Source organism: Typopeltis vanoorti, chromosome 7 (genome assembly GCF_054136105.1).
Source record: "Typopeltis vanoorti isolate ZY-2024b chromosome 7, IOZ_Tvanoo_1.0, whole genome shotgun sequence".
In the NCBI taxonomy this organism is placed as follows: Eukaryota; Metazoa; Arthropoda; class Arachnida; order Uropygi; family Thelyphonidae; genus Typopeltis; species Typopeltis vanoorti.
In genome coordinates this window covers 142,576,963-142,603,841 of record NC_143555.1, presented here as the reverse complement: position 1 = coordinate 142,603,841, position 26,879 = coordinate 142,576,963, and the positions used below count along the sequence as shown (strand labels likewise).

Below are 26,879 nucleotides of genomic sequence, written 5' to 3'. Positions count from 1 at the left end.
ATTGATTTTATCTGCCTTATTCAACTGATGGACTTGGACTAGACACATCTCCGCCAAAAGGTAAGTCTGGCTCGCCACTCTCAGGTCGACTGGTTCGGCATGGCTTATCGATCTCCATGGTGATCGGGAACTCTGCTCCGCTGGGCTACTCGTTGACCGGTGAACTTGCCATAGACACTTCAGCGTGCTCCAATGACTTCTATCTCGATGACCACTCCAATTCAGGGGGAAGAGAAAAAAGCCACGAACTAGCGCTGCTACGCTTTTTAAATCACGTGCCCAATGTTTCTTCTCAATGTCATCCTGTTCTCTCCCTTTTCCCATGACACCTTACCTTTTCCAGCACTTAGCACCACACTTTCCCCTAGCGTGCTTTACGGAGGGAACCCGCATGCACATCCTACTTGGTGCAGGTGTTTAGTTTCAGGCCATCACTATCTAATCTGATTATCTTTCTCCCAGCAATACACAAGTATTTGCACAAAATCCACATAGTTTAAACATTAGAAAATTTACAATAATTATTTACAACATGATGCATAGATAAGTTTTACTCAAATTACTAATGTTGTTTATATATTACAATTAGCTTCATTTCTTCTGATATACCAATATTGGCCCCGGGAATGTTGTTATAATAAATTTAGTTTAATCCTTTATCCAAGTATGAGCAAACAAAGTTTGTGCCTGAAAGTATCGTCAGGACTGGGGTGAGGTGGTACAACACCAGGGCGACTCCTTGCAAAGGTGGAGCAAGCTACCAACACTCCTATCTCAGTATCTCCCATAATGCAAAACACATCTCCTTGCAGATATGTCTAATGTTATGCATTAATGGAAGGGCCACAACCCAGACTAGTTTCAACCTTTATTGAGGTCTCTTCAGTGGGAATGTTATTGCATGTTAAATCTGAATAAAACATAAATGCATTTAATTTCAGTTTCATTCAGAATTTAACAGTTGGTGTGTAATATTAATAATTAAAGAAAGAGCTGTATGGTTCTTTGAAATAATATTGGATCGTTAATATCCACTATTTCTATATAATTTATGTTGCTGAAATTAAGCCGTATGGCTCCTGAGTGATATATATATATATATATATATGTGGTTTATCTTTCGACAAACTATATATATATAACAGTCAGGCATCCCAATTATCAAGATAATTGGCAACTAGTGGTTCAAACACTGAACTCCATACTATCCTTCAGAGGATAAAGGATAACCTGGTTACACTGAATGCTGCCAAAATGTATGAAAGGAAATAATTTGTTGAGGAACCTGAAAGTGAGGTAAGGCGAGTAACAAAACAACTACCAAAAGGAAAATCTGGAGCTCGGTGGAGTGTCAGTGGAAATGTTGAGAGTAAGTGAGGATGAAGTAGTGAAAATATTAACTGAAGCCTGTCAACAGATTTGGAAGAAAATATATTGACTCAGAAATCATCAATATTCATTCCATAAGAAAATTGAAGGTAATCCAAAAAAAAAGGTTGGAATATTATGCGGCTAGAGAAATGTCAAACGAGCATACTGGTTTTAGGGAAGGTAGAAGAACTAAAGACCAGATATAGGTTATGGAAAGAACAGGAAAATTTAAAAAAGAAGTATTCATCCATTTTATTGATAAGAAAGCTTTTGACTGTGTTGATCATAATAAATTGTGGAATGTAATAAGAGCAATGAGAATACTTAGGCATCTAATTCTCTTAACTGGAGAACCATGTGATAACCAAGAAGCTTCAATAAAAATCAATCTTTGGAGAAATGGTGTTTGAGTGGAGAAAAGGGGTGAGTATATTATGAGAATGACAAATTGAGAAAGAAGTCCAGCAGGAATTAGGCCTTGAGTTAAAAATCAATGATTTGAGATCTACACAGGATATAGTTCTCATGGCAGAAAGATCTATTAGTTAAAAGGGGAAAAAAGTCAACAAAAGTGGCGACTTATGGCAACTGGGATGAGCTTATGATTCAGAGGAGATGCAAATTGATTTATTTGAATTATGGACATGGAGGATACTATTCAGAATCCTATGGACAGCAAGAATGACTGTTGAAAATTCAAATGTGCTCACACCAAAGCATGATATAACATAATCAAAGTCACCTCCCCAATGCTCATGGATGCAATTTATTTCTCCTCCTGTTAGAATTCCTGATGCATTCACGTGTCAAGATTGTCTTGATAAGTGGATGAATAGTGCATCCACTTATCAAGACAATTTTTTTAGGATCCTGAATGGCGCACCATGTAAATATTGAAAAAGAAAAAAAAAATTAACATTTATTTATCAAGTACATAAAGCATCAAATGTCTAATTGTACAATGTAATTAATTTATTATTATTGTTTTTTTACAATTTAATTATTTCATTTCAAGAGAAAATTTTGAGTAAGACCTCTGACTGGTTTTAAAATTAGATATGATATGGTAATAATTTAATCAAAGAAAGAGTAGGATATATCCAAACACTGCCATAAAAACAAGATCATATCCTTTAGAAAAATAAATCCCACTTAAGTGATGAGTATCAGTTATTTTTATTATACAGATAAGCAAAACTGGTTTAAACAACAAAATTTTGTCAGCATTTCAAACTGCAGTAAACAAATTCTCATTAACTACATAAAATTAAAAATATAGTCGGAGATATAAAAACTCTTACTTGCTTCACACCACTCAGGAGGTTCAAAAAAAATATATATCGATAAGTGGATATACTAAATATGCTGAAAGATGTGACAAGAAAATTGCAGTTTTCTTTATTTTCAAAAGGCTGTTTAAGCTGAAGAGATGAAAATAACAAAATGGAGCCAATTCTTATAGCCACCATTCAAAAGTATCATAAAATTTTCCGATTTCATTATCTTCAAAGTCAGCTTTTTTTTTTTTTTTTGCAAACTGAGGTACTGATTAGTTTTCAAATAAAAAATAAATAAATCAGCTAACGCCTTTTATTCCCTTTCGGGAGTAGGTGAGGCCTTTATACCCTATCTAGCTTTTGGAGACTGAGTGGGCAGTTCACTCTCCACCGGTAGCCAATCAGAGATAACTAGCACATGTCTATCGCTAATTATAGGTAGCCACCGATGAAGAGACTGGCAAACAAGTGTTGCCATCTCTTGGTACCTAACCCTAACAGGATATGTTACTGTCTGAAATAATGTGGGTACTATGGTTGATTTTTTTGAGTTTATGGGAAGAAAAACCCACTTGCCCATGCCAGAAATCAACTAACCCGGGAACCAATCAAAAATAGGCTTAGAAAAAGTTCCTCCAGTTCGGCAACTAGACTTGAACCTAAGTCTAATTTTGAGCGACCAAGCACAGAGGGCATTAGCGCCACCTCCACTGAGCTACACAGGCCTGATTGCATTTCATAGAAAACCAACTGTATTTTAGACAAACATATAGTACGCCCACACTTCATATAACAGAGTCTGGCAGACTGCCAAGAATAGTCAATTCATGCTGAAGGGGGAGAAAGAAATAAAGGATGAATTGCTCACCAACACACGAAATCATGTGCTTTATAAGTAAAAATTTCCAACTGTTATACGAGTAAAATATACCACTTTAAAAACTACAATGTCCATAAAAGAAAAGCTAATTTTCCAATGTGTAATAATAAACAACTCACCCGATAAGAAGGATTGATTACCCTATTATCGGAATGGATTCTCCTTCTTCTGACATGTGCAGAAGTGTCAAAAGGTCTCGCATCTGTGGGCATACAGTATCTCACCACAAATATACAATAAACACAAAAAATCTCATGGATCCAACCTAAAGCCCACAGGATGAAGTACAAAAATGGAGAAAAAGAGCACTCAGAGAACACCTAAAGTAATTGGCCACCCAATCTTGGAAAAAGATTTTTAAAAAATCAGAAATGGACAATTTGGAAATAAGTAATGATAAATTTTAAAAAAATGCTTCAAAATTATACAAATTCTCTGGAAAACCAAATAAAAAAAAATTAACCATAATTAATGGAATGAGAAATAAAAAAAAAATCGCTTTCATCAAAATCAATGATGATTTCACTTGGAATGACCTATATGGTCAATTCTGTTAGATTCAAATCATGTATAATAATTGATGGACAGATAATATGAAAAATCAGTTGTAAATTCTGTGATAAATTTTTTTAAAGGATTTACAAAAGGCATTCACTAATTCTTATGATAAGGAAATAACTTGTGGTGACCTCATTTATATTATTAGACTAAAATTTCAAATTTTTAAAATACTCACACATCTTGTTTTTGTTTCATAGTTTCACTGTGCCTCTGAAGCATGGCATTCATCTCAGATATTGAATCATACTCCACTTGTAGGTTGTCAAGGGCAAGCTGGTTGGAGTGTAATCTAAATAAAAGTTTTTTTTAAATATAGATTGACAATATTAGTAATACAGTATTATATTCATAAAATAAATTTAATACTGATATTTTTGTATATGACTAGATAAATCAATTCAACTATTAATGATTTATAGTTGGATGAGATAAATTTTATTTAGCTCAATGACATAAGCATGCAAACTTGTAGGTTTAATTATGATACAGTGCTGTACAAAGTTTATTAAAATTAACACACAATTCGGGGATTTATTCTGAAAATTTCACGAAACTCCTAATATTTGATTATAAACTAGAAAAAGGTAAAGTTCTTTTGGTAATGGAGCTGTAAATCAACTCAAGCCAAAATTAAATTTTAACTAAATTATATTTATTATCATAAAAAAGATTATTAATTGGACATATCCATGTATGTTTTTGTTGATAGGAGTGAGATGGATGGGAGAGGTAGAAAACTGAGTGATCAGGAAAATCATGGGGGGAGACCTTCGTCCAACAGTGGACAGAACCAAAAGGTTGAAGAAGAATATAACATACCTGCGTACAAGTTTGTACTAAATACTTCATCCTTACCATCAGCAAATATATATATATATAGCTATGCACAAATTAATTATCCTTTTTTAATATAATAAATTCATTTAGTTAAAATTTAATTTTAGCATGGGCTGATTGATTTACAGGGGCAGCCCCATCACCAAAAATTTTGCTCTTTTTGGTTTATTAAAATCAATTCATTGTTAAATTAAAATGAATTAAAATCAATTCATCCTTCATTGTTATATGATAATCAGCATCCTTTATGACATAATTATGGAGACAACTACTATATTGGAGCAATAATTTTAATTTAAAATAAAATAATAACATCATCATCATCATCAAATTCCTGATATATACCCTCAAGGGGGGGGGGGTGTACAGGATATGATAGTAATGATGATTTTTCATGTAGTACTATCTTACTATCTATAATTGTCCTCTAAATCAGTCTCTTACCTGTCAAGACTCCAAATTATCAGATCTTATATTTCTTTCTTCTAAGGTACTTTTTACTGTATCAATCAACCTATATCTTGGTCTTCCAATGGGTCTTTTTCCTGTCAACACGGCAGAGAACACTTGATTTGCTAATCTTTCCTCTCCCATTCTGTTTAAGTGACCATACCACCTGAGATTAGCTCTGCTAACGCATTCCTGGATGCTAACAATGTCAAGTTATTTCCTAATATCCTCGTTTTTAATATGATATTGCCATTGATGCCATCTGTTCATGCCCCTAATCTTTCTCAGGACTCTCATATCTGCGGTCTCAGTCTTTGGCCAAGTGTTTTACTTCTGACCCAGCTCTCAGATCCATAAGTTAAAATTGGTTTGAACACTGTCTTATATACAGCTAATTTCTCTCTTATTCCATATAAATTTATTCAATTGGCTTCCTACCATACCGGCTTTATTGAATCTGTTGTGTATTTCCAAATTTAATTTACCATCTTTACTAAAAATCGTCCCTAAGTAGCTGAAATGTTTTACTTGTTCTAGATTCTCCATTCACAATGCAGTTGATATTTTCAATGCTTCTGCCTATTTTCATTGTCTTTGTCTTGTTATTGTTGATTTTCATACCCTATCTATTACAACAGTTGTTTAATTTAGTCAGGGAATCTTGCAGACTTGTACTCTATTTAGAAGTATAACATCATCCACATAAAGCAGAGAGCTGAGATTAAAATTTCCAATTTTGATGTCAGGTTTAATACTACTTTCCTTCATAATGTGATCCATATAGATAATGAATAACAGAGGGGATAATGTTTATCCTTGTCTGACACCAGTTTTAACATTAAGCCATCTTCCTGTACTTCCTTCAATTCTAACTGATGAATTACAATTCAAATAAAGACTAAGTATTGCTTGATAAAATGCCCCATTGACACCATATAACTGTAGAGTACGAAACAGTTCTAAAATAATTACTTGACACTTAAACCTTTAGATCGAGGTCATCATCAGGAGGATGCATACATATCCTCCTGATGATGACCACAAGAAATCACCACAACACAGGTGATTGCTTCATGATCACTTGCACCAACTGGAGGAAAGTGTGAAACCCCTCTAATAATTACATCCTCTGATGAAATGAGATCTAGAACTCTTGAGTGCCTTCTTTATGTGCTGCCTGAGATAGTTATCTCTCAAGAACTTGAGAAATTCATTTTCCTTATTCCCAAATGCTACCTCTTCATTCCAATCTATACTGCCACAATTAAAATCACCCATAATAATTGCCCTTTGTTAAATTGATGTTTCTTATATTTCTACTTAAATTGTTTACTTAAATCTATCCTTTCTTACTTAAAACCTTATTCAATCAAAATCCTACCGGTGCTCTATTGTTAAATATTTATCTTTCATTATTTATTATTTCTTCTCTTACTTTAATCTTATTCTTATATTTAGGATTGTTTCCTCTTCGGATACTGGCAAATTTATATTTTGCTGCGCCAGCCAGTACCTGTAGCAGAAAAGATCCTTGCTCAGAGAAACAATACTAGCGTCTGAAGATTACTTACACAATATCTTATTTAAACTGCCATATAGATTCAGATTATTGCAGTCGTGACCTAAATCTATATTTATATTCACTCTCTAAATCCTTCCCGCCAAAATAGGTTATATTTTTATAAGTGGTAATTTGGAATCGTAATCAGGCATGACTCAGGTTCAGGTAAATATGACATATTTATTGGAATATCTAAAACACAATACAAAATTTACACACTCAATTATGCTCAATACTAAATAAAACTCAAATTAAGAGGTTAACACATTCTAAGTTAATTAAATCTTATAAAGCATGCTAAACACAGTAACTGCACATTTGGATAGATAGCAAATGATATGAAGTTAAACTAAATTCCTTTCAGTAGTATTACTCGTAAGAGAAAACTAACAGCATTCCAATGTTACTGAGATACTAAGTTCTACTATTCTTATCGCATTAAGTTAATCCTATCATATACAAAATTACAAAAGATCTCTTCCAAACAATTCTTCTCACTCTCATATCTTTCTAATTAGAGACTGTCCACAGAGTTCTTTAGAATACAGTTCTTAATTTCACATTCATAAATAATCTTCTCTCTTCTAATGAACTTTCACACAAAATTAGAGTAATTGCACCTTACTGACCTTTTCCGTGTCGTTCAGCACCATGTGTATGTCTGGATACTTCTCATCTTTTTGGCTGTCCATACGCCAATGTAGGGGTTACGCTATCTTCATTCCTTCTGCCGAAAACGGACTCAAATCTTCGCTTTTCAGCGACGGCTTGATTCTGCTAGGACTGGAATCTTTACCTCTAGCTTTGCATAGAATCCTACTTCATCTTTAGATTGCTCGCTATCCGACATCTTATCACAGACTTCACCCCCTCCTTATGCAAAACTGCCCGCTAACTTCCAAACCACCAAACAGGAAAACGATACGACAAGAGAGAGTGAGAGCTCCCGATACGGACTCAACCTCTTATATTCTTCTATAGAGTGCCCACTTTTTCTCAGTCCCCTTTTTGTACACGATGCTTATCCCCCCCCCTTGGGTTCATCCTTCGCTTTTACGATGCTGTTATACTTGGATTCACAGAAAACACGGCAACGTAATTTTCCGAGTAAGCTATAGCCGCCTTATGCTGTACATGTGTAGCTTTATGCCTTCCAGGAATTATTACTTAGCAACTTTTTTTTTGATGACTCACAGTAAATTTTAAATAGCTTAAGTGAGGCTTAAATTTAAATCAGATTATCTCTCTTTTTAGACATACTTTAAATGAAATCTTAAATTAATCACATCAGCTTAAATATAAGGTACTTGAAATAAAGAATACAAATTTAACATAAAGTGAAGAAGAGCTGACCACACTTGATGGAGAATTAAACCTTGATTTTTATTGCATTGGGTTGGGTTTTTCAGCATATTAGAAGCGTCTTTAAATTTTTTTATATAACTGTTGTTTTCTATGTATGACATCGTCGTTTTTTGCCAGAGTACATCGTGTCCAGTGGAAGTGGTATGGAAAGCAAGACCCATTTTGTTCTCTTTTGTATTGTACGTCTTTTTGGTGTTCAGCCATGCGTATTTCTCCAGATCTTCCTGTCTGTCCTACACAGCAAATCCCGCAAGAGCAATGGATTTTGTAGACTCCTGGTTTTTTAAGATGATGATGAGGTGGTTTTGGTGGATGTTGGAATCTTGAGATTTTTTCCATAGGAAATACCTCACCAATATGATTTCACAACATATAGGAAAAACATCTTCCTTCATAAAAAATAGTAAACATTTCATAGAAAAAGTGAAAGATATACATATTGGTCCAACAGACATCTTAGCAAGTCTAGACATTGTTGGCTTGTTTACAAACGTCCCGAGACAAGAAATTTTGAATCTCCTAGAAGACCTCTTCCCTCCGGACATCTTAAATCTCTTTAAACATTGTATAAACAATACTTTTTTCACCTATCAAGACAGAATCTGGGAACAAAAAGAAGGACTGGCCATGGGTTCATCCTTATTACCGGTATTAGCAAACCTATTTATGGAAAAATAAACAAAATTTGAAAACAGTGCTCTTAAGAATTACCATAAAAAACCAAAAATATGGCTAGGTTATGTGGACGATATTTTCATCATATTCAATAGAACAACAGATGAACTTATCAATTTCAAAGATTATCTCAACAATTTGCACAACACCATAAAATTCATTTTAGAACAAGAAGAAAATAGAAAACTTCCTTTTCTAGATATTCTATTAGAAATTAATGAAGAAAGTAAACTCTCCTTCTCAGTATATAGGAAGCCGACAAACACTGGAAGATTTCTAAATGCAACCTCACACCACCATCCTTCACAAAAAATAAGCTTAATTTAAACTCTTCGAGACAGAGCATACAATATCTCCACCACACAAGAAAGATGTAATGAAGAACTAAAATACTTAACACAAATCCTCCAACAGAATGGGCATAAAACAAAAACCATCAAGAGAATCCTTAAAATGCCTCCAACTAACAGCACAATAAAACAGGATTACAAAAACGCAATCTTGCTTCCTTATATCAAAAATATTATAGATAAGCTAGCCAAATTAATGAACAAACACAACATAAAAGCAGCCTTCCTTCCTATGGAAAAAATCTCAAGATTCCTACATCCACCAAAACCACCTCATCATCCTCTTAAAAAACCAGGAGTCTACAAAATCCATTGCTCTTGTGGTATTTGCTATGTAGGACAGACAGGAAGATCTGGAGAAACACGCATGGCTGAACACCAAAAAGACATACAATACAAAAGAGAACAAAAAAAAAAAAACGGGTCTTGCTTTCCATACCACTTCCCAGACACAATGCACTCTAGCAAAAAACAACGATGTCATACATAGAAAACAACAGTTATATAAGAAAATTTAAAGCAGCTGCTAATATGCTGAAAAACCCAGCCTAATGCAATAAAAACCAAGGTTTAATTCTCCATCGAGTGTGGTCAGCTCTAATAAAAAATCTACCTCAATCTGAGCTCGGACTGTATGAATAAAAACACGTGACGCGTCCAGTATTGTTCAACGTCAATAACGTTTTATATCTGCATTCTGTTATTTGAGTTTATGAATAGCCAGATGGTTATGATTTGCATTTATTAATTCTCTTGTTTAAACTTTAAGTTATACTATTTACCCCCTGAAGATGTAAATCCTACGATTTACGAAACTTGTCGGGAACTATTATTTCAGCATTTTGTATAACTGAATAATAAAAAATGTGGTGTAATCGCCGAAATATATCCTTTGAACCAATTAGCCACATTAGTCTACGCCTGCAATAAAGTGAAGAAGTTTCACTTTAAATTACAACTGATGTGCAGGTATTTCTCTTTGTCAGCAAGTTTTATATGTTAGACACTAAATGAATGATTTCTTTCCAAGATTCCTTCATTTAGGATCTAACACCTTCCTTTGTTCAGTAATCCAAGTTATTTATACATTTCTTCATCCCCACCCTCCACATTCCTAGGCCTATAGCAACATCCAACTAAATATGTTTTCCTCTCAACTTCCACATTACACCACACTGCCTCATAACCATTGCCACTATTTCCCCCTTTCTTGTCTACCTTATATGGACTTAATTCCCCTCATCAGCAGCCCCCCTTCTTGTCCTTTCTATCATGAAAAATATTGTATCCTTCCATTTCTATTCCCATTATGATATTATCTTCATTCAACCATGTTTCACTTATTCCAATGATTTTTGGGCGAATAAACTCAATCACTGAAACCATTTCATCCTCCTTATTTCTGATACTTCTGGCATTTGTAAACAAATACAGCCAGTCTGGATAGGACTGGCTATAGACCTATCCAAGCCATGTGCCGGTTGTGATCCCCCCACCACTGCCCAATCACCTTTACCACATATATCTGCTCAGTCTCAACTTCCCCACCATATCGCAATATACTCCAACTTCATACACACATTCACTGCCCCTCGCGTTCAATATCCACTCTTCCTATGCCATGTCTACCTGTCCACCTGAGCCCCCCCCCCAATTCTCTGATCCTTTTGCATTCCCATTCTCTCTTCCTCTTTCACACACACTACTACTGTTTCCGCTGCCAAACACTGCTGTCTTTTCAGTACCACTCTCTTGATTTTTCCCTTCATCTCTTTCTACTGATCTCTTGCATGCATCACACACTGTATTTCCACACACCATACTTTCATCCAGTACACTCACTCCAAAGCCATTTAAATGCAACCCATCATGCCTGTATAATTTCATTCTTCCCTCAAACACATCCATAACTCCACTCCCTTCTCCACATCGAAACCATTCATGATTTTGGCTCTTCGTCACAACTCATTATCATCATACCTCGGCAACACACTGACAACCTCTTATACTACACTGTTATCTTTCACTCTTCTCAATAATCTTCCAATATTTGTCCTCGTATCCTTCTTATGTACACTTAGATCATTCGTCCCTACAATCACAACTAACTCTCTTGCTCGTTTCTCCTCATTCCAATGCCTTAATTATTGTGCTCATTCTTTCACCTGGATAGCAGACCTTATGGACTCTCTAAGTAACTACTTCTAATTCTGGGAGTTTCCATATACTGCTATCCTGGAATCACTTGTCACTTCTTTTACTCTTTTTTCTTCCATTCTCTTCTCTTGTACACTTTCATTAGTTTCCAGTAGACGTCTAACATCACTCCACATATTCTTCATTTCATTTTTCATTTCCAATAACCGTTTCATTAAATCTTGCATTCTGACAATTTAACTCTATCACTCCCACAATCTCACTACTTATCGTTCTGCCACACTTTACCTCCGTATTCTCATTCATACTTTCTTTCGCCTCCTTATCACTAACTTTCACTTCTACATCCTTTTTATTCTTTCACTCCTTCAGTTTCTCTAGCTTTCATTTCATATCCGTTTCTTTCATGTACACCATCCATCTTTTCAGTCAGTTTCGCATTCTTTGTATCGTGTTCCAACAATATATTGCATTTCAGACAAATCCATATTTTCTCTCGTCTCTCTCTCTCCCCACAAACACATCTCTTACACTCCTCCATGCATACATGGACTCTCGAATCTCAAAAAAGTCTATGTCGGCAATGCTACTTGACTTTTGCAGCACTCGCCTATTAGCAACGGTTGGCACCTGTGTGGTTGACCTCATGACTGCCACTGTGTGATATTTAAAAAAGGCAATTTAGACTAATAAATCTGGCAGAATTCACACCAAAAATCATGCACACACACTTCGTTATCAAATATAAATAATGACACCCTAAAATTCATGAAACACTACCAATTATTATTCAAAATAGCACTTATCCTTCTACAGCTGTTTCTGACACTACATTACTTTATTTATTATTATATATTATTTTTACATTTTTTATATACAGTGAAACCCCGAAGTTACGCGGTAGGTGGCACCAACAAAATGCGCGTAAGTCGAATTTTTCTCGTAACTCAGGGTATAATTTTGCATGTAATTTACATATACAAACATACAATTGGGACCAAAGGTTTACAAAAACACCTATTTTTTAAAGAAATATAATCATAATTGTAGTTTTTCGTACATAAAAAAAAGAAAGTTATTTCGTTGTCGATGGCTTCATAAAATCTAATAGATTTGTCTGACGACATAATGTCTTTTTCTTATCACGCAAAATTTCTTCATAGCAAGCTAATGACTTTTTTATTCCTTGCCTTGTGGCTATAATTCATTCCTCGTTAGAATCTATGTCCTCCAAAATCTGTAAACCTTTCTTTTATGATTGTTCTTACTGTGGATTCCTGTAGATCGAATTTCTTTGCTAGTTCACAAATTTTCATTCCACCTTCAAAATCCTTAATAATGTTGAGTTTTGTTTCCAAAGCCAATGTTTTTCTTTTCTTGCTAGCTGTAGAAGAATCGGACTTGCTTCTTTTGGATGACATTATTATATTTTATGTGATTAAATTTTTATCAAGAACATAACATTAAACAATTGCAAGGTTTGTAGACTATAAAAATCGTGTATGAATGGAGACCGTGCGAAACATGTCAGTGCTTGTTCACAGCATGTGCAACACAGATGAATGTGGATGGTGCCTGAAAGATACGACTAGTGGTGAGGCATGAAGTGGGATGGGAATACATACATATAAGAAACCGCGTAACTCTGGATTCGCGTAAGTCAGGGTATGAATGTATTTATATATTATTACTTTTTTTTTTTTTACATTAAATTCACTCATACAGTTCTCCTTAGTTCAGGTAGTTAACAATATCCTTTGGGGAAACAAGTTCTAAGACTGTCAAAAATGCAAGAAAACTTTATAAGGGCTTGTCAACTAGTGATGAGTTCCTAAATTTCAGATGGAGGGATTCAACTTGCAGAAGACGTAGATCAATTCAAGGACTAATTGACACAGCAGACTAGGTTGACACGATTAGCTGTGCTGTCATAGCATTAATTATGTTTATATGAAGCCAAGTCACAAGGCCATCACAGGTCATTGAGTCTGATATATCAAAGAAAGACAAGATGAGATAAAGTTATTAATATAACAAGGTTTCATTCAGTGAGACTCTTAATTATTTCCTTCATCTAATGTGCATTGGTGATTGCTTAGCGAGCAAATCACATTAAATTATTTTGTTATTATTATGTTTAGAATAAATACTTTACTTTTGTGTTTGCTCTGAAATAGTTTCTTTTTGCTCTTCATTCTGTTGTTCCAAAGAACTTATTTCTTGATGTGCTATTTCTAGTTTCCTCTGTAGCTGCATTTGCTGGTTAATAGTCTGCATAATAATGAAAAAAATTCATTTAATAATTTATTATATCAATAAATAATAAATATAAAATTTACTTTTATTCTGAATACCAACTTACTTTTTTTTTTCTTTTTCCTGATATATTTTAATATTAAAGTTTATGCAGAGTGGGAAATGCAATTTTTATGAATGCATTCAATTTACATATGTAAACATTGTATTCCAATTAAAATAGCTGATATAAAATAGCAAAACAGTCATATGTAATAAAGTCGAACTATAGTTCAGCTTTTAATATTATTTCCAGGCATTTATGAAAGTTACAAGCCCCCCCCCCCTTTTAAACTATTAAAAGCATAGTTTAAATACTCGAGAAACCACGACTGTTTATGTAAACTTTATTGAAGGAATATATGCTAGTAAGAGAGAGATCTACAGGATGCATTACTGAGTCTTATGCCGATATAGAAATACTGGTGGCACAGAAATAAATTTTCCAGTGTTCATAAGCATACAACTAGTAAATACGAAAGTTGGATAAACATAGTACGCAATAGAATAAGTAAGAAAGGTTATGAAAGCAAAAGTGACCTGCTAATTAGAATAAAGATATTAGAATAGCGTGGTAACCAAGCAGGTTTATAAATAGCAATTAATAGGCACCGTTACAACTCCATAATATTCACTATCAAGTTCCAAAAATCCTCTCATTTCTCTCAGCCATATCATACAGTGTACTTCCTCACTCCATGCATGCTCATTGTGTGTGACACTTCTAGTGTTCATTTCAGTCATGAAGTGGTAAAAATGAGCCACCGTTATGTGATGTCATTATTGTGTTACTTGAAAACAGTAAATCGAACTCACTTCAAGCAAACGAAGTACGTTTTTTTATATCACAAATTCATTTAAATTAAATTAAAAATCATTATTATTTTCAATAAATAAATTTTATAATCGAATAAATGCATTAATTTAGTTCAATATTAACCTTAAACATGTAATCAGTATGTACAACATATGTATTTGGCAATCTATTATTAAAAAAAAAAAATCCCAGAGGAAAAGGGAAAGGTGGAAGGCCTAAATTACCTTGGCAGAGAATGACAGAAAAAGGAAGAATGGCTGGCTGGGAGAGCTAGAGAGAGAGAGAAGCTGGTAGATTAGGACAGAGGTATCTGGAAGAAACAGACCTCAGCCTTATGTGCCATGAGGCATGGAGAAGATAAGTAAGTAGTAAGTAAGTTATTTGGCCACAACATGTATATCATTTTCCCCTTATATGTTAAAGTTCAAAGGCTATACAACTTGGCTTCATATAACCTTATTAACACTCCTCCCTCCCCCACCAATTCCATCTGCATAGTTTACTATTCTTACTGTGCATCAAAAATTGAGAGATAAAAAGTATGATATTTGCTTGAAGTAATGATCAAAATAGAGCTTTTCTATATATTGAAATTTACCTTGTTTGTTTTATCTTCTGCTGCTTCACTACGTCGTTCAGATTCTTTTAAAAGGCTTCTCAATTTTAGCCCCTAAAAACAAAAGTGATGGAATAAATATTATTAAAGTTTATTATGATAATGCTTTATAATTTTTTTGTACTGCCAATGGTAGCCTGATACTCCTTGATGGTACACATCAGGAAATTGATTATGCTGACTTTTTTAATGAGAACTTTTTAAAAATGGATGAACTTCAGAGAAATGAAGGAAAATATCAGATTCTAGTTAATGTCAGTATATGATTTTTATTAAATTTTGTTTCAAGTGGTTTTATTTTTATGTCTGAAGAACTAACCCAGAACTCTGTTATAGGCTATATTAATTGAAATGAGTTATTACTGTTCTTTAGCAAGAAAGTTTACAGCTGCAAAATGCACTATGAACATTATTAATATACATCTCTCTTTTAAACACTTGAATTTAAATGAAGATGGTAAATTAAATGTGGAAATAGACAACAAAATTAGAAATTATTCAAAACACTAAATTAGCTGTATACAAGATGGTGTTCAAACTAGCTTTCAGTTATGGATCTGAGAGCCTGGTAAGAAATAAAACATAAGATCAAAGACTGGAGACCTCAGGTATGAGAGTTCTGAGAAAGATCAGTGAAGTGAACAGATGGCATCAATGGCAATATCATATTAAAAATGAGGATATTAGGAAAGAACTTGACAATTTTGAATCATTCCACATATGATATCCTTCGTGTTATATTTTCAACATATCTATGGTGGTTACACACTGGATATTATCGTAATGTGCATCCTACAAAAAAATAAATAAATCAAATAAAATAAAAAATAAAATAAAAAAACGAAGGTGAAGTATCCCTAACATTTTGCTAGGAAAGAAAGCAAAAGGTCATATTTATTTCAATAAATATTATTTAAAAATATAAATATGTGACATAATATTTTCAATGCAAAACATTTGAAAAATTCACAAAAAAAAATTGTTTCTGTATTGTGAGTAAAGTGAAAGAACAACCAGTACAACTGTTCCATTGCACTGATTTTAAAAATAAAATACAGCAAATTTACTATTACTAAATAGATTAATTGCAAAGTCTGATTAGTGGTCATTTCAGGATTGATTATTTTCGCACATGTGAAATTCGTTTTTGGAAAGAGAGACAATAAACCAAATGTGAGGCAAAAACGATCAAATATCTTAGGACAGTAAAGGAAATTCCAAGTAAAATAGCACGCGTAAAGACAGGTGACACAGTCACTAACTAACAGTTAATCAACTAATGGCTCTAAAATAGCCGTAAAGGGATTAACGACAAAGGGAGGTAATGGCATTATAAAAGGTAGAATGCTAATGAAGTTTTGATCCATGGAAAATGCTGTGGTGGTCTGGATATTTCATCCACCCCAGTAAGAAGGTTAATCGAAAGGCAGTTTCTCAAAAAAGCAATTCATGGAATGGCAATTAATCAAAAATACAATTTACCAAAAGGCATTGAATCTGCTACAAATCACTGAATGAACAGTTTGCTGAAAAATGAATTATAAGACAAGTGAAGTGCAATCAGAAGTTAGCAATGGTGTAATTTTTTCATGTAGTACTATCATAAGAGAAGTGTGGTATAGCAGCTAGAATAGAGAATGTTGATGCTGGTAGAATGGTCTCAAAGACACAAGGATTGTTATGTTTGTATATAAATGTAAGGAGTATTCCAAATAAGAGAGCTGAGTTTGTTGCATCGATTCAGTCAGTATCAAAGATAATTGGTATAAGATTGTCTGAGGATGATGTGATGTCGGAAATAGAAATTGAAGGGGGGAGAATGCTGTTAATCAGTGCAGAGGATTTGTGTCCACAAAGTGTGGAAGTTGATAGTACATGTGTAGATTTTGAATCTGTGTGAAGTTGAAATTAACTACAGTGTTCTCCCCAGAAATTTTTACCAGCCGGGTGGAATGAAGCATTAGCCAGGCATACAAAATTTTTGAATGAGTTAAGAAAGACCCTTTTTCATAACAAATTAAAATAGTAATTTTATTAGAAATTACTTCAAACAAGGATAATATTTTATATAGTAATTATAACAAACAAGACTAGGTGGGTTGATATAGTACAAAGTGCCTTAGACGATAGAAATATAAGATCTGATAATGAATGAGTCTTGACAATTAACAGACTGATTTGGAGGAAAATTGTAGATAGGAAATTAATAATGATGTAATTTTTTTCATGTAGTACTATCATATCCTGTACACCCCTTGAGGGTACATGGCAGGAATTTGATGATGATGACAAACAAGACTAGGATTTTTCTTATTTTCTCATTAAGTAATGAAAGACCTAGTAATGCTCAAAGCTTAAAATTCTATACATTAATTCTTCTCTTCTTCTTAGAAGCCCAGTTGTCAGCAGCTTTGGATTTTAATCCAACTGACTTTAACTGACTGAGGAATTTTGCAAGAAAAGAAAAACAATTGCCTTAACAATCAGCTGTTTTAAAACTGAGATATCTATAGTTGCATCACATAAAAAACTGAAATAATCTGCAAATATATATTTTCCAGTATTTCAGATGCTAAAATATCAATCGACTCTTGCATTATTCTTTCTGAGGTATAATGTGCATTTTTACCAACGTTAAGATGTTCTAAGTAGAAACAGCCTTGCAATGCTCAAGCAATTTTTCAAATAATGTAGTATGTGGTAACTCATTTTTCGCTAACCAACACATAGATCTTAAAGCTCCCAGAAAAGCATCTTTCTGCAAGTTATTCAAAATTGAAATTGATTTTTCAATTTGCCCTATTCCAATATCTTCTAGTATATGTTTTTCAATTATATATGAACAAGAATCAGTGTGTAACTTACTTTGTTCATGATCAATCACGCTTTCTTTTCGAAGTCTTGTGCACTTCATACATGTGGAACACATCATATTCTTCACCACTAACCAATGAAAATTTTTTAAACCACTCACTGTTAATACCCGATAAGCGGTGTTTAGACGCACATTTTACATTTGAAAGAGACTCTGCAGAAATCGACGATTCTGTTGTTGGTTTGATGTCTTGGCTACTATGCTTATCGGTTTCATCTTTCTTAAAATAACTTAAGAGTGTGGTTTTTAGACTTGACTTTTTACTCATTATTGGGTAATTTAATAAATACAAAATATCAGCATTATTAAATTAATCAGAACAAATCACTGAATTGTGCACTGACAGTAATACACATAACGTGCGTTATGTCGCAATTTTACTATTTATAAGTATTAATTACTAGGAATGGGAATTGGTATCACTCAAGACTGGCATCATAGTTCTCGAGCGTTTTGAGAATTCTCCGAGATCACAACTATATTTGATGCGCAGGCCTATTTTCTTTTAAAAATAAAATATTAAATACTTGACGCACGATCTTCGGGAAAAAACCATTATTAAGAAACATAAATGTAGATTTTTAACACCGATTTTTGCCTTCAATTCAAATTCACTCAATTTTCACAATTTATTTCTTTCAAACATCAAAATTATGTCTCTTTCGTAAAAGATCTTCTTTGCAACCGATACTGTCGTATTCGAGATCCCAATTTTTGTCTTCTTCTGCGTACGGATTGGTGTGCATCAAAGTGAATATCTGAAGCTTTTGAGATTGGCTTGCACTGCAAGCCAATCTCAAGACTGTTGGCTGTGCTATTTTGTTATAGAGATTTGATCTCTGTTACGAATTGTTATAGAGAGGGGGATTATTTATTAATTTATTTATTATCAATCCTGATTTGTCATGAGATTTTCTCTATAACGATTATTTCTATTTCCAAGTGTTTTTATTTATATGCACAAGGGTTCAATTCCGATTGGTGCAATAACATTTAACTGTTTCTTTCAGAATCCAAAAAATCACAGACTCAAGACCAAATACAAAATATACATATTTAATAAAACAAAAACAATATATACGCTTCAAATAAAATTACACAACTAACTACAAAATTAACTGGATCCAAGGCCTTTAAAAATAAACTTATACTTTAGAGATCACCCATTCTCTGACTCATTCTATTACTGGTTTGTTTAACATATACTTAATCACATCTACTAGACAAACACATCATTTACACAATAACAAAATGTTCATAGTCAGTTTCTTTGTTAAGGTCTTTTTTCCCGAAGATATAAGATTCTCTTCTTTTTCCATAGAATCCTTTCTCATCACCCTTATTTAGCACACATTATTCCTCCTGACTCTGAAGTAAGAAGTAGTTCAGATTCTGAATTCACCGAAGTATAGGTACTCTTACCTCATGCAATTCAATTTTTGTACCAGCAAAAAGTTTCTTCTACTGCTTTATCTAAGTTGCTAAATTCCATCTCCTTTTCAAGTAGAACTAACAGATAGATCCGGCATCCTTAAAACAGATGAAATTTTCAATCAGTGTTTCCTTGAACATTCCTATAGAACATCAAATGTCAATATATTCTTTTATTTACCAATACTTATTTACAGTCTTAACTGCTCCACTTTAAAAGCTCAGATTCTACGATTCCTTTTTCAGAATCTTCTATTAATATGTCTCTGATTGTCATATAAAAACTTAATTTCCTAAGAACAATATTTTGCCAGCCTGCGTTCTTAAACTTCCATTAGCTCTCTTTTGTTTATCCTCTGTTCTCTGATATATACCGGATGCTCTCTTGTCGTTTTCGTTACCTCGATACTGAACGCTCTCTCTGTCAGCTGTCAATCACCCATCAAACTCCTTGGCAGCATGCGCATTCCATGAAAGTGGCAAGCAAGAAGTTATGTATAATGGCTGACGTGTCGTCTCAGTTAGCGTAACGAGAATGTCTTTACATGGCACTTAATAATTTTAAACCATAATAAAATTTCTGAAAGTAATACAACTATCCAAATCCAGTAAGTACATACTTTTTTTTAAATGCTTCACATTTCACTTTGACAAAACAACATCAATAACATGCATATCGCAAGTGCCAACAATGCGTGTTATGAAACCAAAATTAATAATGTACTAACATAAACAATTTGTAAAAATATTCAGAATTTTAAAGTATGACTATTTTTACAGGTGTGCATCAAAGTGAAAAACCGAAGCTCTCGAGATTGGCTTGCAATGCAAGAAATCGAGCTGGTCTCACGAGTATCAACTCTCCTGTTCGATTTCTCATCACTATTAATTAAAAAATTCTTAAATTATTTTTCCATTTTTGTTCATTATTTAGCCATCAATTCACATCATTAATTAACTGGTGGTCAGTAAAACCAGCTGGGCAGTTTGCACATTCAAAAGGTCCTGGGGAAAACATAGGACTAGTATATCTGATAGGATTCTGTTATAAGACAGAGAAAGTAGAGAATACTCATCGTAAAATGTTTAGGCAAATTTGTTGGGCATGAACAAAAGGTGATCCTGATGGAAGATTTAGTTACAGGAATATAGAATGGAAGAAGAGATAGTATGTGGGAACAAGGAGAGCAAGTTTGTCGAATTTCCAAGAGATAAATATCTTAAGCAGCATGTGACTGAAGCAACTAAGGCTCTAATTTTGAACTTGATGACAATCTCACAATGTAGTTGTTAATGGGGTATTGACACTGCCACCAGTTAGTGGGAGTGATTATGAGGTATTTATTTGGGAAGCAGCGAAACAAGAAAATGTTACTGCCAAAAACGGATACATATGGAAGTATAAGGTCGGTGATTATGGGAAGCTCTGCACTTAGCTAGCATTAATATCTTGGGTGGATGAGCTGTGCAGAAAAGATGTTGATAGTGCATAGAAATTCAAAAGGCAGTATCAGACACAAGAAATGTATAACTGCATATCAAGGGTTAAGTGAATAAATAGAATAGGAGTGAAATGGATGAACAGTGAAATCAAGGAAGCTGTGTGGAAAAAGAAAATACATGAAGAGTATAAAGTGCAGGCTAGGAAGGTGACAAGCATGATAAAGAAAGACAAGGTGCATAACGAGAGGAGATTGGCTGGTCAGGCCAAGTTAATTCAAGGGAATTCTTGTTATTTGGCAAGCAAGAGAAAGAATAATTATGACAGGTTGACACTGGTGGATAGTCATGGCAGTACTGTAACTGCTGCAAAGGGTAAAGTGGAATTATTGGATGAGCACTTTACCAGCTTATATAATACTGGTGTGAACGACGCCATGCAATATATAGAAGAGAGGCATATTAGGAGAATTGAAATTAAAGAATCAGAGCTGTATCAGGTGTTGATTAGATATTAATAAGGCTGTAGGAATATATGACAAATTAGAACGTATTCTTAAGGAATGTGCACAACAATTAACTATGCCCTTGATTTAGTTATTTAATGAAAGCCTTGTGGTAATTAAGGTTCCTAGGAAGTGGAAAGAAGGCAAAATAATATCACTCCACAAGCACGGTTCTGGGACAGAAGCTTCCAATTACAGACCAGTCTATATAATTGTTATTGTAGTCAAGGTGTTGCAGAGATTAGTTAGGAACAGAATACAAGATTGAGTCATCATCAAATTCCTGACATGTATCCTCAAGGGGTGTACAGGATATGATAGTACTACATGAAAAATTTACATCATTACTAACTTTCTATCTGCAATTTTCCTCCAAATCAGTCTGTTACTTGTCAAGACTCCAACATTATCAGATCTCATATTTCTATTGTCTAAGGCACTTCATACCGTATCCATCCACCTACGTATATCTTGGTCTTCCTCTGGGTCGTTTTCCTGCCAACCTGGCAGAGAACACTTGTTTTGCTAATCTTTCCTCGCCCATTCTGTTTAAGTGACCATACTACCTGAGATTAGCTCTGCTAACGCATTCCTGGATGCTGACAATGTCAAGTTTTTGTCTAATATCCTCGTTTGTAATATGATATTGCCATTGATGCCATCTGCTCTCCCTCTATTTTTTCTCAGGACTCTCATATCTGCAGTCTCTAGTCTTTGGTCAAGTGTTTTACTTCTGACCCAACTCTCAGATCCATAAGTTAAAACTGGTTTGAACACTGTCTTGTATACAGCTAATTTAGTGTTCCAACTAATTTCTCTCTTATTCCATATGAATTTATTCAGTTGACTTCCTACCATACCAGCTTTGTTGATTCTGTTGATTAACTTTAAGATTGGGTAAATAGATATATTCTTTATGATGGTCAGCATGGATTTGTAAAGGATAGGTCTGATTGTAGCAATTTACTTGCATTTTATGATAAGGTGTGATGAGTGTGTTAGATAAAGTAGAATCATATGCAGTGATATTCTTGGGCTTTGCAAAAACGTTTGATAGATTACCACATGATTAGTTGATGTACAATCTGCACAGGATGGGAATAGATGGTATATTGTTAGATAGATCAGAGAGGCTCTCACGATACCAACAAGTTATGTATGATGGAACAGTGTCTCAAAAAAAAGAGGTTAACCAGTAGCATGCCCCAGGGTTCTGTTCTTGGATGTCTGCTGTTTAACTTGTTTGTAAATGGTATATTATGTGGACTAACTGGGGATCGTCATTAATAATTCTCATTATTATAAGGAGAATTAAAATAATTATAAGTTAATTCCTTCAGGAAGATTTTAATAGTGGAATTATTGAATTGGACAAAGGAGTGGGGTGTTATAATTTTAATATTAATAAGTGCAAGGTGTTACATTTTTGAATGCAAAAATATATTGATGGTGCTGTACTACAGAGAGTGGATGAGATTTGAGAATGATGGTTGACAGTAGACTGAATTTTAGAGGACATATTGCAAGTGTTGCAAAGACTGCGCATCGTAGTGCCACTATGATAAGAAGTACTCTAAGATGTAGGGATAAGGAGGTGATTGTGCAACTGTATAAAGCACTGTCAGACTGTACTTGGACTACTGTGCTCAGATTTGGTCACTTGGTGATCGATGTGATGTGAAAACATAGGACAGGATCCAGAGAAGAGTGACTAAGACAATATCAGGACTGTGGAATGTTTGCTATGGGGGGAGAGAGAGATTGAAGAAATGTGGATTGAACAGTTTGGTGAACAGAAGGAAAAGAAATTACATGATAGAGACATTTAAGTTAGTCAGGGGATTTTATCAGATTAATCCACACAGAATTATAAAACAAGTTGAAGGCGAGAGGAGGAGAATCAGAGGCAATCCCCGGAAGTAAGAGTGTGGTGAAGAGGAGTGTGAGGAGTAGAATTTTTACATAGGGAATTGTCAGTGAATGGAATGCATTACTAAAATATGTTTTAGTAATGCATTCCATTACTAGAGGGAGCATAGGGATTTTAAGATTCAGTATGATAGATATGTTGTCAGTTGAATAAACCTCCCATAATGAAGTCTGCCAACTCCATGAAGGGTGTAATCATAATATCCTGTACACCCCTTAAGGGTACATATCAGGAATTTGGTGATGATGAACTTTTCATGTAGTACTATTAGTACTGTAATAATATCCTGTACACTCCCTGAGAGTATATATCCAGAATTTGATGATGATGCTTAAATATAAACTATAAATTTAGTTTTCTGCAGATTGGACCATCTGATCATTACTTCACATTAAATGAGTCCAGTTCCTTTATGATAGGCAATAAGTACCTCACATCACTCATGCAAAATTCTTGAATTTATGGAGAATTAAATGGTTGAGAAAACAGATATTTTTATTAATTATATTTAATCAATATTTCATAATCAATTGTTAATTCCGATCACATAATCAGCAATTAAAAAAGCTACAAAATTAATAACACCATTCTTGATTTAACTACTTTACTGGCCATGATGTATTTAGCTGTCATGAAAATCATGGATGCAGTGTATCATTGAAATACAACTGGAATATCAGTAAAATAACATGGTATGGTTAATGCCATACATTAACAAAGGAAATTGGGAGAAACAGAGCAAAAGGAATTGCTGGAAATAAAGGAAATTGTACACTAATGACAGAACCTTGATTAGGACTGCAACCATATATAAGGTATACAAAACAACACAAGAAGTATTGCAAACGATAATGGGAGACATAAGAAACAACTAGAAGAGCGCAAAATTATATAAAAAAAAAAAAATGAAAATATAGAATTAACATTTCAATTTTGAAATGATAAGTTTGCTTTAATTATGTCACTTACCTGAAATCTTTATAATAAGTATGTTCAGCCTGTGCCATTAAAATCAAAAATACTGAGAACTTAAGCAGTCAGTCAAGTCTATAATTGGTCACTTACTTGCAGTTACAAAGACAGGAGGGATGCAAGTGATGAACATTAGTCAGCCTCAGTTTAAGGAACAGGGGGAAAGCAATTAGCACTGCTGGTGTGAACAGTCAGTTTCCTAAATGGACACAATGATGGATAGCCAGCAGTGAACTGATACTTTTTCTGACAACTATATTAAAGAAATATGGCATATGCAGTATTTCTTTAATTCGGTGTTTAATTAAAATGAAACTTATGCAAACTTCATAAAAGTTATGACGTGTGCATGGATAGCAGCTAATTTTGTGTTTGAAAGATTCATTATCCATAAGATTAAAAAAAACTATTCTCATTTTTTGATTTTAATGGTACAGTATGGACATATTTAGTTCTCATTCTGGAGATTTCTAGAAGGTGACATTAATTTAAGCTAACATAATATTTTTCTAATGTAAACATTAATTCTGCATTTTTATTTCTTTAATTTCATATTCTTCTTATGTCTCCTATTATTTTATGCATTTATACTATTTTCATGTGTTGTTTTAATGTTCTTTATGTTTGGTTCCTGCTAATCCTTTCTGTTCTATCATCAGTATAATTTCCTCATTTCCTTTATTCTATTTTCAGCAATTTCCTATAATCATTAGCCATTTGCTGATGCAAAGGATAGGCAGGGTAATCAGAAATTCAGAAATGTGACTGACAAGGAGTATTTGCAGAAATGATTTAAACAGGTTGGAACTGGTGGGCATGTGAAAATAGTTGCCAGTTCAATGTTAGTAAATTTAGGCACTTTGGTGTAATGAGATATCCAAGGCCATATTTATATTGGTGGGATTATGCTAAAAGCAACTGATCAGGTAGGAATCTTGGATTTTTAGTATATATGAAAATGAAGTTCGAGGGTTATATAGCAAAGATTGCAAGAATGTAATTATCATTCATCACTATAATTATCAGAAGATAATTACAATGATGAATGAACACCGACACATATGAATAAGGAAGTCATTTTTGCCTCTTTACAAGGCCTTAATACAACCTCACTTAGATTTTGTGCACAGGTCTGGTTTTTATGGTGATGTGTAAAGAGTGTAAAGAATAAGCATTTGTAGCTGCAGACACTAGCAAACAGGAGGAGGAGGAATGATATGATAGAGAACTACAAAATTCTAAAAGAGTCATACAGGAAACCAGTAAATGGAATTTTTAATTTTATGGAGGGTGATGAAAGGTTAAGAGGACATCCATGGAAGTTGAGAATGAATCCAGGGCAAGTGAGGAAAAGAGCTAGATTTTTTCTCATAGAGCAATGCATGATTGGAATGTATGGCCTTTGTCAGTGGTGAGTGCAGGTAGTGTGAATGAATTCAAGAAGAGGCATGACAGCTGGTGAGAGTAATAAGTGGCTTTCCTCGATGAGGCCCTGACTTCCTGGAGGTCTCTAATAATGATAATAATAATAATTTATATTCTGTCTTTGATGTATAATTTCCCTCCATTTCCTTTAGCTACTGATTACAATGTTATTTGCTAGAAAATTCAGCCTATTATTGTGAGGGTTTTGAGCTTTTAATACTTTTATTTATTTATAAAATAAGATTCAATGTATTGGTTCTATGGACTGGAATTTTTATGTAGTTCTTTACATTGTGCATCTACTGTAAGTTTATCATCATCAAATTCTTGATGATGATGAACAAAGATGGATCCTCAAGGGGTGTACAGGATATAATAGTATTACATGAAAAACAAACTTACATCATTACTAACTTCCTGTCTACAACTTTCCTCCAAATCAATCTGTTACCTGTCAAGACACCAACATTATCAGATCTTATAGTTCTGCCTTCTAATGCACTTTTTATTGTATCAATCCACCTATATCTTGGTCTTCTTCCGGGTCTTTTTCTTGCCAACCTGGCAGAGAACACTCGTTTTGCTAATCTTTCCTCTCCCATTCTATGTAAGTGACCATACGACCTCAGATTAGTTCTGCTAACACGTTCCTGGATGCTAACAATGTCAAGTTATTTCCTAATATCCTCATTATTAATATGACATTGTCATTAATGCCATCTGTTCATACCCCTGATCTTTCTCAGGATTCTCATATCTATGGTCTCTAGTCCTTGGTCAAGTGTTTTATTTCTAACCCAGCTCTCAGATTCATAAGTTAAAACTGATTTGAACAATGTCTTGTATACGTGTAATTTAGTGTTTTGGGTATGTGAAATGTCATCCGCAGTGAAATGCCTTCAGAAAGGTGTTTCTTGAGGAGGCTGAACAAAATGCAAGCCTGAAGGTCTGAGCTGAAGGGGGAGATGGGAGGGGGAAGTAGCATTGTGCAAAATCATGCTTATTGTCAGAAGTCCGAGTCAAACCAACCAATGTTGCACAGTAAAGCTCTGCATTGAATCTCTAGATACAACCCCATGCATATTGCC

The 26,879-nt window shown here is 34.0% G+C and overlaps 1 protein-coding gene across 3 annotated transcripts in view; it reads right to left on the bottom strand.

Annotated features, from left to right (window-relative positions):
• Positions 1-26,879, bottom strand: part of LOC150105143 (protein CIP2A homolog) — a 251,661-nt gene that overhangs the window by 35,277 nt on the left and 189,505 nt on the right. For all 3 annotated transcript variants that reach the window (XM_090396177.1, XM_090396179.1, XM_090396178.1), the window contains exons 18-20: positions 15,195-15,266; positions 13,640-13,755; positions 4,265-4,378 (exon numbers count right to left, since the gene is read on the bottom strand). In XM_090396177.1, coding sequence (XP_090252303.1) covers positions 4,265-4,378; positions 13,640-13,755; positions 15,195-15,266 — 302 coding nt within the window. The remainder of the gene's footprint in view (positions 1-4,264; positions 4,379-13,639; positions 13,756-15,194; positions 15,267-26,879) is intronic.